This window comes from Pyxicephalus adspersus, chromosome 6 (assembly GCF_032062135.1).
Source record: "Pyxicephalus adspersus chromosome 6, UCB_Pads_2.0, whole genome shotgun sequence".
In the NCBI taxonomy this organism is placed as follows: Eukaryota; Metazoa; Chordata; class Amphibia; order Anura; family Pyxicephalidae; genus Pyxicephalus; species Pyxicephalus adspersus.
In genome coordinates this window covers 35,364,676-35,378,981 of record NC_092863.1, presented here as the reverse complement: position 1 = coordinate 35,378,981, position 14,306 = coordinate 35,364,676, and the positions used below count along the sequence as shown (strand labels likewise).

The following is a 14,306-nucleotide window of genomic DNA, read 5'->3' as shown; positions in this document are numbered from 1 at the left end:
AGGGGGGTAGTTGCTGCATTAGTATGCCGGGAGTTATGTGCAGGGGGGGAGGGAGAAGAGAAGAGAAAAGGGGGGTGAGCCAGAAAGGGAGGGTATTTTTTTCAGCGTGACGGAGAGAAGGAAGGAAGTTTTTTCCCACCAGCCCGCCCTGTTTTAGGTGTGTCGGTGAGGTCCTTGAGGGAAGGAGTTGTTATGCACTGTTTCAGTGGGGTTGAGTGTCTTATCTATGGTATGGGACCCTCGGTAAGGTTGTTGTTGGGAATGTTAATTGTTTTGTGGTAGGGCTGCAAGTGCTGCTGGCGCGTGCAGACCCATTATGTGCAAGGGGTTACAATAGTGGGGCCTTCGAGGACCAGTAACCAGGGGGTGTGTTTAGGAAAAGGATGTTTTATTAATGTATTGGTTACAGTTATTTGTGATTATTTGTAAGTTGTTATTATTTGTTGATTATGTGTTTGTATATTGTTATTTATGGTTATTTTATGGGTATTTATTGAAAGAGTTAATATTTAAGTTATTTGTAAATAAACGGCCCAAAGGGGCCATTTAACCAAGTTGTTGTCTCAGTGTGTGTTTGGGGTAAAGTGGTGAGGTGGGGGAGGTAGAGTGGGGAGCCCTATCACATTTATGAGCTGCATGGTTTAGAAATATTAGGACACCACTTATATTACCAGTAAGAAAACCAGTCACTGCTGGTGTGCTATCATATGTTAAGCTTCCTTGTAATAGTAATACATTTCAATAATTAAAACCATAAACTATACTTATTAAAAAAAAGTAATCCGCTACGTTCATACACACACTTATTTAGCCAACAAAGATCTCTACATAGACTTGCAACATGTCGGTATTTCCAAACGTCAGAGGTAGAATATTAATTCCATGGACCTTATCTACACTAAGGAGCTATAAGTGTTTAAAAATCATTCACTATTTACAATTTTGGATTTCGTACTTTTCTATGGTTTTGTCAGAGCACACATTTAAAATATTTGGCATTCTTGACATAGTCAAACAAGTTTGAACTTTTCCAAAAATGTTAAAAGTTTAAAAATAAATAAATAGAAACCCATAGCAACTTCCTATTACACCCACTTAGTCTATCTCTCTTTTACCATTACAACCTCTAGTCTATCCTCCTTTTACTATAAAACCTCCTAGTTTGTCCTCCTTTACTAATACACCATATAGTAAATGACCATTTACTATTACTTCTAGGCTTTTCTTCTTTACTAATTAACAGTGTCTGCCCATCCTAACACTTTGCTCTTGTGTTCTAGTGTTCTTCCTTCTCATGAATTCTTAGAATATCCTCCTATCTCCAATTTACCAATGTAGCATGACCTTACAATTTAGCCTTTATTTCACTTTGGCTCGCACAGCTGATACAGTAATTGAAAAATTCTGTTTTTGTGTGTGAATCTATAACAGTGACACATAAAGTGTTTCACTAAACAACAAACAGAAAGCACATCATCACTGTGAAGGATGTAACATACAGCTTTAACAAGAATGGAATTAAATGGTTATAGGCCTCTCAGAAGTGTCAATATATTGTTCTCTCATCACAGTGCTCAAACCAATGATTTACAGCAAATAGCAATAAAATTGTGTCACTGTAGCAAATTTTTGATGCTGGCCATAATGTTCATTCCTGTTAAAGTGTTTCTAAGATGTATCTTCTTCAAAGCTGATTTGCACACAAACATACAATAGGTTGCCAAAAATGCCCCTTCCTAACAGCTCTATTAGCACATTCTCCAATACATGTGAATACCTCTCTTAATTGTTTTTTAATCACATGAATATGGTATATTTTACGATCCCAGTGAATTTTCTGTTAGTTGTTCAGTTATCCAATACAAAATTGCTTATCCGATGTTAAGAATCTTGAAGGCATCAAACTCTTTTGCATATAAAGAGAAGAATACATTGGTGTGAAACTGCTGAAGTATCAGTGAAAGTCATATGAGCGCTCACAGTATTGTGGTGTCATCCACATCTGCAAACTGAATTTTTATAAATATTACCTTGTATTTCTATAGCACAAATATAATAAGCAGAACTTAAGAACAAAGTTGGAAGTTAAATCACTAACTGTCTTTTGAAGGGGCTCTGATTTTGGAGAAGGCAATAACCTAACTGCATGTTTCTGGAATGTGGGAGGAAAGCTATGTAAACATGGTACGAACATACAAAATTGTGTCCTGGGTGAGGAATGCTAGACTCTGAGGCACCATGCCACCCAATGAATGTTTGCTTAATAAGTAGAAAAATCCCCAAGTGTAACTAAATTAAACTAAAAAGCAGACAACATTTTATTGAAGAAGGGATAGGCTATGTCTAATCTTCAATAATACAAATTTACTGGCCTGTTGGCAGCCTTCTGTTGAATGTACATTAGGCTTCTGGAATGAATGAACTCCTGCACACATATTTGGAAGTTATATCATTGTAGCCTGGTAAATTAAGATAGCTGATGACCCAAACCCAGAAGAAGTCTGGGCAAAGATGTTGGCACCAAGTATGGAGCAAGGGAAGTGAGTTGAATTTCACGTTAACAGGATTGAGTAATTGAAGCTAAGACAATTTTATATTTTTTACTACGTTTAGGGAACAGTTTCTACTCATACAACCCCATGGAATACAGTGGTTTACTTTAAAGCAAGGTTGCTCAACCAACAACCTGCAGAGCTGTCAGATCTGGCCCTCTCCTCCATCCCTCTCTCTGATCATTGTCTTGCGGGTGGGTGGGGCGCTTGCATCTCCTATGTTTCTCTATCCAGACTATGCAGCCAGGAGAGGGAGCTGCTCCCCACCCACCTTGTACTGTGAGATAATCCCAGCAGCAGCATGAGAGCTGTGTCTGTGTCCATGCAGCTGTCATTATCCCCATATATAATTCCTCATATCTCCTTCACTGATTGTAACAGAAATGTGAATTTGTCAGGGAATACAGGGGACCCTAAGGGCTGATACTAAACCAAATTTAAACCTTCATAACAACCTACATAACAAGTTTTCAGATACCGGGTCACAAGCATAAAATTTTAACATTCAGGGATATTTTCACATTAAGTGGGGCTATTTCAAAACCAGGGTCTCTAAATTGAGTTTGCATGTTGGGGACCCCCAGGGGCCACTCCCATGGCAATGAACATTAGGTAATGCCAATTGTCTGTGCGCTGTGGTGCCCCTTAAAGTTCACAAAACTTCAAGGCTGAGTTCAGGTTGGCTGTACAGTTGCGGTGCGGTTACCTCTTCCTCATGCCATGGAATCCTGGGGAGACGCTCAGTACTGCTCACTGTCACCTGGAGTCAAATCTGCAGAGGCTGCAGAGCAAGGGATTGAGTGGCTGGCTAGCTGCCTGTTACATTTAGCTCTACATTTACATTCTATAAACTCCAATTTCTCTGGAACAGAGGGATGTTGGCAACTGGAAATGTGGGAGCCAGTAGGCCCATTAAAATGTTATACTCATCATATCATGCTACATTGACACACATAGCTATCCCCTTACTCTCTATTAACCCCAATTACTCTGTAGGAAAAGGGAAATGTGACCGCAAGTGCAGGTCTCTTGTGGCTAACTCCCCCTATAATTTTATCATTATGGCGCCTTCACAATATACAAAAAACTATACCTGCCATACCGTGCTATCCTGTCACACATTGCTGGCCACTTATCTTCTCTGAAACCCTAATTTTTCAGGAACAGGGAGATATAGAGCCCTGAAGATGAACGTTATGAACACGTACCTCTTGGCACATTATGAACATGTACCTCTTAGCTATCAGTCACATGAATTGCATTTCTCTGGAAGTATCCATTGCAGAGATTCTTGATTTGTCATCTGCTTTATTTGGTGCTTGTATGTTACAGTAACTAGAAACCTTTCAATTTAATTTAATTTTAATTTAAAACTATTCTAGTTTTAAACATACATCTTTAATGATTGTTTGCATTGTGGCCCGCAAGTTTTATCCCAATGTAAAGAGCGGCCCCAGATGAAAAAAGGTTGGGCACCACTGATTCAGAGCAGTTGTTAAGAGTGCATGGAAAGTCACAAGCACCTCCAGCTTATTTATGAAACTGCCTTCTGAGGATTTATTCCCATATTCCTGCATATGCTATGCTATAGGAATATTGTTTAACCTTCTGAGCGGTAAGCCCGAGTGTTGCTCGGGGTAAAAAAAAACAGCTAAAAGTGGTAACCACAAACCACACTCGGAGTAGCTAAAAAATAAAGCCTTACCTGCTCCCATTGGCGTCCTCCAGTGTTCTGCCATCCTTTGGCCGCGTCCTCTTCCTCGATCTGTCCCCTGCCGAGTGCGCTGACATTCCCTGAGAGTTCCCGGTGACGTTGGTGCGTGTGGCCGTCACTAGGGGAGCAGCGGGAATTTCAAATTATTTTTTGTTGCATTCAATACAAAGTAACTGTATTGAATGCACTCGATTTATATGTCTAACAGCAGTACATTGTCTTTCATGAAAATTTATTTTACAGTTTAATGTAATAATGAGTATAATAAAGTTTGGAACACAAAATCATGTCAAAGTTTATTAATACATTTATTATTAAATTTATTTTTTTAAATGTATTTAGTTTATTATTTTGACATGATTTTGCATTTCAAGCTTTATCATACTCATACTATTATATTATACTGTAAAATACATTTTCATGAAAGACAATGTACCGCTTTAGACATATAAATCCAGAAAGAAATGAACCGCCCAGGAGCATAAAATAAAGCTCCTAAATATTTGTATATAGGAAACATGTACAGTATGTACTTATGCTTCCAGTTGGTAGATGGAACTTATGATTTATTTTTTTACCTGCAGCAGAATCGGGTATTTCCATGAGGCTCCTGTCAGCTCAGCCGCATGCAGCATTGTGGTGATTCTTATGTATGATATGTACAATATATATCTATACACTAACCATTTTGAAGTAATTACTACTACTTACTTGAAGCCAGTCCAAGTGCATCCCTGTGGCAAGGGACGTCCTTGGAGGAGAGGGCTTCCTTCCCACAATGTGGAAACCCATTCCCCTTAACCATTCCCAAAAAGGTTAAAACAGTCCTGGAAATAAAAACATCATACCATGTAAAAAAATCTTTATTATTTCTTTTTTAACTAATATTTATCTTTTCAGGATCCAACAATGCATATATTTGTCCACCATGGATGTATACCATACACACCATATGTAGCCCCCTTTTTATTATCACAGACTGGTCTACTAAGCATTTTCACCTAAAGCAATCTACCAAAGCAATAGCATTAACCTGGAGCAAAGTGGTAAAAGGCCACTAGATGTCGCTCTAAAGAACTGTATGCTATTATTGTATACTTGTAAATATTACCTGAGCTCTGCTATGCTGACAACTTCGCTAGCCCTAGAGGAGCTGTGACGTGTTCTGTATCTGTAGCTGTTATAGGGCTGCGGGAGTAATCAGGGGAGCGGAGCTGTCAGCATAGCAGAGCTCCAGTGATTGCTCTGCTCCCTGATTGGCTGAGGAAAGGGAAATCCTGATGATGCTTGAGCTGTCATCAGGGTTTCCTATTTCTCAGTCAATCACAGAGCACTAGAGATGAATGGGCACAGGTCTCCCCATTCAAGTCTAGTGCTGAATGGCTGAGAAACGGAAAACCTCAGCCAATCACAAAGCACTAGATTTAACCCCTCGTGCCCTGCGATCCCTTACTGTCAGGAGGAGTCCCACGTCTGTGCTCATATCATGAATGAATACTGTTGGAATCATCCTGTCATTGGGATAACCTGTAAAAAAATGTTTAGTTACACGGACACACACACATTTAATAAAAATATTTAACATTAAAGCCTAATCCTATTTTTTACACATATTTTAACCCTTTTAGGGAATGAGTAAGGGGTTTTATGTACCCCTGTACTCATTCCCCAGGGTGGGGTGGTGGAGATCTGGCAGTCTCCTTATTAAAGGGGGCTTCCAGAGTCCAAAGTCCTGCTAAAAACCCTTATAGAAGCCCCCATTGTTTTCAACGGAAACTTTTATAAAAAGCTTAAAAACACTTGTAAAAGCCTCCATTGAGTTCAATAGGAGCGTTTTCAGGTGTTTTCCTGAGTTTAAATTTTTTTAAACGTTGCAAGGAACATTTAAGATAAGGCTCATAAACGTGCCTGAAGGAAACATCCTGGTGTAGATTACCCCCCTTGGAATGCATGGGGATTTCAAACATGGGCTTTAAAAGTCTTAGGTTAAATGTTGGGGAAAACGTCCATGTAGACTAAGGCTTAGTTAGAATTAGTACAGAGCTTGATAATTGTTAAAATGTTCCAAAAGTGGAGTTTGTTATCTCCATACAATGTATTTATGTTTGTTACAAAAATTTAAAAAAATGAAAAATACAAAATGTTAAAAAAAAGAATAAGTGCAGAGCTCATTATAGGATAAAGCCAGATTAGGCAACTGATGGCCCAAAGGGGCTGGTTACAGCAGCCGGATAGAGACTCCTTGGGGACTGAGTGGCAGGGTAAATAGACGGACACTGTGTTCCAGTGTCACACCACTGACTTTTATCAGAGACAAGCTACTCCTCAAGCTGTTCCAGTGCCTGTTGGAGGATCTCCTCATCACCACCATCCTGATTCAAAGGTATCCCAGCTGATGCCACATCTGCATTCATCTTCAGGGACCCCTGCAACTCAAGTTTGCTGCAATCTATATCTGGAGGAATTGTTGCCCTGCATGTGTATACAACTTCACCAAGACTCCTCTTGGGTTTATTTGCTTATATACTATTTCTGTATGTTGACTATTTTTGCTGCAGTAAAATTAACATTTACTATATAAATGTAATGTTATTTATTTTACATGTGTACAGATAACTTTTAATGCTGTGCTGCTGGGTGCAGTAGTTATTCTGCTCTCAAGCTTCACATTTAAATTACTGGGTAATATCCCAGGAAAAGAAATTTCTCCGCTCTCAGAGGGCCTATCCTGGTGGGAGGCACTGCCAGACCATTACCAAATCTTTGTTCCACATAGCTTTTAAAAATTAGACCCAAACATTATATAAAGAATTTAATTATTTCTAGGACAAAGCCAGATTTTGTGCTTAATGTTTACATTTTGTGCAATGTGCTAAACATATACTTACTTAACCTAACTTGTATGTCAAAACACTTCTATGTGAGAAACATAGAAGTGTTTTGACATACAATGTAGGTAAATAGTAAAGTTCATCAGTGAAAAGTTTTATTTTTTTTACTTTGAGGAGCCAATACCCCATGAACGTCATTATTTTGCAGACTATAAATAATTGGGTTGGTGTCACAATTGTATAGGGATATTTACTGTACTGTTCTCTATGACTGGTGAGACAATATACATATAATATATGGATTACATAAATATATGGATATGGATAACATAAATATCAGGATGCCATAGAATAGTGACACGACTATCAGATGTGATGCAGTGGTGGAAAATGCTTTTTGCTTTGCAGCACTTGAAGACATTTTACAAACTGTGCTAAGGACAGCTGTATATGCTGAAAATACTGATGTTGAAGATCCTAGAAGTACAGCAGCCGAAAACAAGAATATGGATAGCATGATAGATAGTTTGATTATAGGCCTTGGTGGAGAGGAGTAGGCATTCAGTAGAACCAAAAGAGCTGTAAAAATAGAGGCAATCAGAATAAGAAATGTTTTTCTTCAGTGTTATCATTAGGGATGAGCAAGAATCTCTCTCGCATTCTCGTGAAAATTTCCTCAAACTTCCGATGGTTCCGCAAAATTTCGGTGAACTGATTTTGCAAAACCCTCGGAAGATCAAGGAAATTATACCAAGAGGATTCACAGGGGATTCACAGGATTCCCTGGGAATCCCTCTGTTTGCGATCCCCAGGGCACTAGAGGTTAATTAACCTCTAGTGCCCGGGGATCTTCTCAATGAATGCAGCGGTGGCCACATTCATTAAAAACAGTGTGCGATCCCCGGCACTAGAGGTTAATTAGAGCTTGACCTCTCGGCGAATGGGAAGGCCGCTCTCGCTTACATTTTCGGTAAGCAAGAAAGGCCCAATTCCCCGCGAGATCAAACTTAATATTCTCGTTCGCTCATCCTTAGTTATCACATGTGCAAGAGTCTGGGGCAAAATTACCAAAGTGTAGCATATTTTAGAAAAAGAGACGTTTCCAATGAAGATATACATTGGATTTTGCAACTGGGGACCTATATAAGTAAGTTATTTAACAAAAAATGAATTGCCAAAGAGGATAAAGTAGTAGATGAGCATAATACTCAAAAACATGCCAATTTACTGCTGAGTGGAGAGAAGAAATCCTTGAAAGTAAAATTCAGAAATCTTGGACTGGTTCTTTAATGAAATTACCATACTCTAAACTGTAAAATAAAAAGGATTTAGTATATATTTATTTAAAGCAAACCTGTGGTTAGTAACTTATCTCAAGGAGTAGTAAGGGATTATTCACCCTGCATTGATTTGTTCCAGGTTTGTCAAATATTTGAAGTTCACTGAAGCCATGGGATTTGAGATAAACCTATTTAGATAAAAATGGTGTTGGATGGGAGCTTGTTGTTAGGATTTATAATGGGCAGCATTCCAAGTGGTTGTCAGGGAGTAAATTTGTGGTTGGCAAAGTTAACATTAGTGGGGAGGTAATTGTAAAGATACACAGCGGGCAGCATACCATGACAACATGTTGCCCAAGAAATTGCAAATGGTAAAGTTTAGGTCAGATCCACAATGGGATCTAACTGAAGCCTCATCCCATCTAGGAGTGCTCCATTCCTACTGTCTCATCATGATGGGTTGCTCTACTGGTTAATAGGATTTTTCAGGAGGTAAGAAGAGATGGAAAAATGGAATCAAATGTTTTGAGTCTTGAGGTTTTATCTGCCAGAACTGCCTATGTTTTGGATATGACATGAATGTTTTGGGGTCTCTGGGTACATGCTTGTCAGATATGCAATGTCTTTCCCTCTTCCCCATTACAGAGTCTCTTTAATGCTACAAACATAAAGTTCAACGTAGATTACTAGCATACAAACATTTTAGCATGTTTGTCAAGATGTCCAAAGAGTATAAAAGAAAATTCTAGACTATGTCCACAATCTAAAATAAAACATTGTGACTGAATGAGAAATGTAAATACCTTATTTTTTTTATAAAGGCTGTATTGTGTCTGTAGATGCCTAGAGCAAAGAACAAGAGTTTATTTCCTAGTCTCTCAAAGATAAGCCACCCTTTTTTGTTCTCTTACACATATATTTAGTTTTCTTATAATATTTTTCTGAATGTCCCAAAGATTATCAGATAACTATTCACCAAAGTAAATATAATCACAATTAGCTTGTAGCTACATGATCTATTTTATTCACATATACTACGAGTAATAAATATAACAAACATGAAACAAAGTCACATTTTTTAGATAAAAAAATTATTTTGTTTAGATGAAAAAAAGCCCAGGGGTAGTACGGGCAGCTGTGTGTTGCCTTTCATTTAATAAATAAGAACTTACAAAATGTATATATATAAAATTCTCCACTACATGGACAATATTAAATAAAAACTTTAGAGGAAGGCAAAGCCAGAGAATATATGTTATGAGACAAATTTACAACAAGATGGTGTTAGTAAAGGTAAATTCTCTTCTATGTTGCACCAGTCTAAAGCTGTTCCATTAAACAGGTTTTATTCCAGTATGTGTGTCTGAAGTAAACAGCTGTGCAGTAAGCTAGGAAGGATTGCAGGTACAGGGGTTATACACACATAAAAACTGATGTGTTGATTGCTAAATTAGATGCACTCTGGCTTGGCATAGTTAGATGCCTAGTTTTGATTCCATGGCCCTGATTCATCAATGAAATCCGCGCTCGCTGGACGCGCATACTTTCGCGCTTCCAGCGAGCCGGTTTCCCACGGTCCGCAGTCGAGTGCGCTCGTACACTCGCCCCCTCACTGCCAGCCGGATTCCTGCCTTGATAATAATGAGCAATAGGGGTTGCGAATCCGCCAATTAAGGCGATTAGATTTCAGCTGCGCAAAGCTGCCGGAGATGCGCGGCTCCGGCCGCGAGCTCATTCAGTTGCTGAATTGCGCGGCGGCTTACGATTTCGGATCGCGAATACGAATGCGCGAGCGAGCTTCCGATTTTGCTTGATGAATCAGGGCCCATGAAAGGCACAACTTTGTGCTATTTAAAGTTCCTCATAAAAGAGGGCTAAGAAGTATTTGGAAGAAATGTAAAATGTCACCTTTTGTTTATTATATACATATCTTTTTTATTTTCATTATTTTCCTAATGTATTTTTAATCCTGAAACATTACACATTTATACACAACTTATATACATTCTGTTATATCTAATATTTGATATTAATAACTGAATTATGGCTTTACAATTTTTTTTTAATGGCTCCTATTTAATGATTAATTAAGAAAAACTTGAAACAGTACTAACACTTTGGAATTTCATTAATTACCTTATCTCAATAGAAAGCTTTTATGGGTGGACTTGGTGCAGTAATTTTCCTTACTGTCTGTGTGAGAAAAGCAGGAAAAACGGCAGTTTTGGATATGTATTTGTCTTATGGGACATTAAAAAAATTGTTACATAGTTTCCCACCCTCTATTTCGACATGGGGAATAATGATTCCATCCACATACATATCTACAGTATAATACTCAAAGTGTTACAGGTTACCATTATTCTTTTGTAGCAGCTCCATATTTTTTGCAAGTCTAGAGCAATGGATCTATACAACAACAATAAATTTCCAGTAGTATTTTGTGAAAAAATGTTTCTGTTTGTCCACAATAAATAGGTATACTAACTCTGTAATGTGAGGTAGTTTGCAATGGTTTACCAATACCAAATGGTTTAGCTAGACATTCGAACTGTGTCATAAAAACTGGTAAGGTCAGTTATATAAAACAATAAATTTTTTAAATATTTTAATAAATATACAAAAAATTGAATTTACAAATAATTACTCATCACAGTCCATGGTCCCCTCCCTTGGTTGGCATTATGGCTGCTCCATTTGTGAGGCAACAGCTCACTAGTACAAGCCTCCCCAGCCTTCATAAGCTTTTCAAGAAATACATTTGTTTAGGCAAAAATGTCCATTAAGATTAAATATCAACCGAAACATTCAAACTCACTGCTTCAATATTTACATTTAAAGTAGAATGTTATTTACTTTCTTTCTAAGAGCAATTTTGACCTCCTTATTCCTTAGTGTATAGATAATAGGGTTGAGTGCAGGGGTCACTACAGCATAGAGGAGAGATACCAGCTGATCTTGTTCTAAGGAATAGCTAGATGTTGGCCTCATATACATGAAGCTTATACTTCCAAAGAAGATGATGACCACCATTAGATGAGAAGCACAAGTAGAAAATGCTTTTTTTCTGCCAGTATTGCTATGTATTTTTAAAATGGTTAAAATGATTTTGATATAGGATACCAGAGTCAGTACAAAGGAACTAAGCCCTAAAAAGCCTCCTGCTGTGAGGATTAAAATCTTGTTAAGAAAAGTGTCAGAACATGCTAGCTTAAGCATTGGTGGGATATCACAGAAGAAATGGGAGATCCTGTGTGAATTGCAGTATGGCAATCGAGCTGTGAATATGGTGTGTATAACCGATGTTGTGAAGCCAACAAGCCAAAGACCTACCGCCAGCTTGAGGCACTTGTGTTTGTTCATGGTGATGGTGTAGTGCATAGGGTCACATATAGCCATATATCTGTCAAAGCCCATGACTGAAAGCAGCAAACATTCTGTGCTGCAGCAGGAGACATAAAAGTAAAGCTGGGTAATACACCCTTTGTAGGAGATCACGGAACTTCCTCCCACCAGACCCAGTAACAACTTGGGTATAGTTACTGAAGAATAACAAATGTCCAAAAATGATAGGTTTCCCAGGAAAAAGTACATAGGTGTGTGTAGTTTACGATCTGACCATACTGTTGCTGTGATGGTAAAATTTCCAATCAGTGATGTAAGGTATAAAATGAAGAATATAACAAACAACAATGTCTGTGTTCTTTCATCGCTAGATAGTCCATCCAGAGTGAAATCTGCATTTGATGTCCAGTTCCACCAATCCATCATTGGGTCCAATTTTCTGATGAACAAGAGATTACTGTTAGAAAGCTTTGCACTGATTTTGGTTCTGGTTGCTGATCTAAACAAATCATTCCTTACATTTATATTGGCAGTGCTAGGTAGCTCTCCAAATATACCTTGCCAATGTTGTTTCAGTTTCTGAAAGCTGAAAGGTTGTTACAAAAAAATGATAACTGCATGAAGCCACTAAATTATTTTACCTGCAACAAAATTTATTTGGCACCTCTGCCAAAGTGGCAAAATTTAGTTCCTTTGGGATGTATGAAAAGGCATTTAGTGTATGCCAAGGCACCATTTTTCTGTTCTACCTAGGAAATCTATCATTTTTGGACATTTGCTATTCAGTAACCATTTCCATTTTTTTCTACTCCTCAATTCCTCAGAAAACTTTACTCAGAAATATACTGAAAATAGCAAATGTCCAAAAATGATAAATTTCCTATGTAGAAGAACATTGGTAGATTGCTAGGTAGAAGAAGAAGTTTATGTTCCGACCATATTGTGATTATTAAATATACACCCAGTGATAAAAGGTAAAAAAGAAAGAATATCCCAAACAATATTGTATGTGTGTTTTTTTTAACACTGGATAGTCTATCCAGAGTGAAATCTGCATCTGATTTCTAGTTTCACCAACATTTACCTTACAATTAAAAATTGGCATACATTGCATGCCAATGCGCCATTTTCTGCTACTGCTGATTAAGGAAACTGAGTATACAAACCTAAATCAAAAAAGAGTATATAATGTGTACCAAGGATTCATCTTTCTGCTACTGCCAGTCAGGGACAGAGCTTGAAACTAATAGGAAGAGATAGGATTACAGTAAAATGAAATTAGCAATTATTTCCATTTACACACAAGTGCTTTGTCTCATTGTTGCTAATAAAATTTGCCAGATTTTCCTATCTTTAAACTGTTAACATGTTGACTCACACACAGTTGGGATAGTTTAAAAATGTCATTGGGTTGAAAGAAGGCTGGCAGATAAAGTAGGGAAGGTCCATAAAGAGGAGGAGGAAGGAAGAACAGGAGCTGGTACCGGTGGAGGAATTGTTAGGTATGATGCCAAGAGGTGACAGAGATCATCAGTCTAATAGACATCTTTGGTGTGCCTCTGAGGGTAGGGAGGAGGATGAAGGCCTGCAGTAGGGTCAGAAGGTATTGATTTAGTTTTCACTATGGCAAACATGTTTTGTTGCTTGTTTTTGCCCAGATAACTGTATTATTGATATCAAAAACAGAAATGACAAATGTACTGTAATAACCACATTCTTAGATCCCAGGTATTACAGAAAATGTGCAATTTTCTTCCAACCTGCTAAAGAAGAGCCAACAATTTGCTGTTATAAACATTGTGCAGCCACCTCACTACAGCCTTTATCTGGAAGGTGCATCCCATCAGCAGGCATCGCTCTGTTCCCCACTGTATCAGTCCTGTTTTCGCCACTTATTCCACATGACAAGGAGTATTTGCACCACCACCAAACACCCTAGCAAGAAGACCACAACCACCAACAGCACAATTAGAAGTGGAAGGATCAGAAAAATAGATTTAGACTGTATCCATGCTGTACAGAGCTCCTAAAATAGCAAAAGAAAGCGTTCCCATTGATTTCCCACAATAAAAAACAGTTACAAATTTTATTAGCAACAGTGGGGAAAACTATTTGTAACTATTAATAAAGTGAAATCACAGCATTTTGTTCCAGCCGCACATAGTTTTTTTTGTGGTATAAACATTTGCTTTTTGCTTGGAAAAATAGATTTACAGAAATTAAGTCCAGAATTCCTGAAATTGACTAAAATTACTATTTGTAAGTAAAAAAAAAATTGAATAATGACACAGAATTCCAACAGGTCCATTATTTCTGGTTATACTAAATTTATAATCTGGTTAATTACTAAAACAGACCTATATTTTCATAGCAGATGGATATCTTCAAATAGTGTATATTGGAGAAAGAAAGCTCTAAATGAATATGTTTGGCCTTTTTTGGTCAAGACAGCAACATTTTAGAAAAGCAGACAGCTGCATCTAGTGACATTATTTTTACAGTTTTTACTCCATTTTTAACACGTAGGCACAAACTAGTTTATTTTTTGATGTTTGTATAGTCTAATTATTTTATGCAAAGTATA

At 37.7% G+C, this 14,306-nt stretch overlaps 1 protein-coding gene across 1 annotated transcript; it reads right to left on the bottom strand.

Moving 5' to 3' along the window:
- Nucleotides 1-11,045: 11,045 nt before the first annotated feature.
- Nucleotides 11,046-12,157, bottom strand: LOC140332523 (olfactory receptor 5V1-like). Its single transcript, XM_072413759.1, has one exon. The coding sequence runs from the start codon at nucleotides 12,146-12,148 to the stop codon at nucleotides 11,213-11,215; it is 936 nt and encodes a 311-aa protein (XP_072269860.1). The 5' UTR covers nucleotides 12,149-12,157; the 3' UTR covers nucleotides 11,046-11,212.
- Between the last annotated feature and the right edge of the window lie 2,149 nt (nucleotides 12,158-14,306).

Excerpts from the sequence above, each read along its gene's own strand:
- LOC140332523 (XM_072413759.1), bottom strand. The coding sequence starts at position 12,148 with ATGATGGATTGGTGGAACTGGACATCAAATGCAGATTTCACTCTGGAT.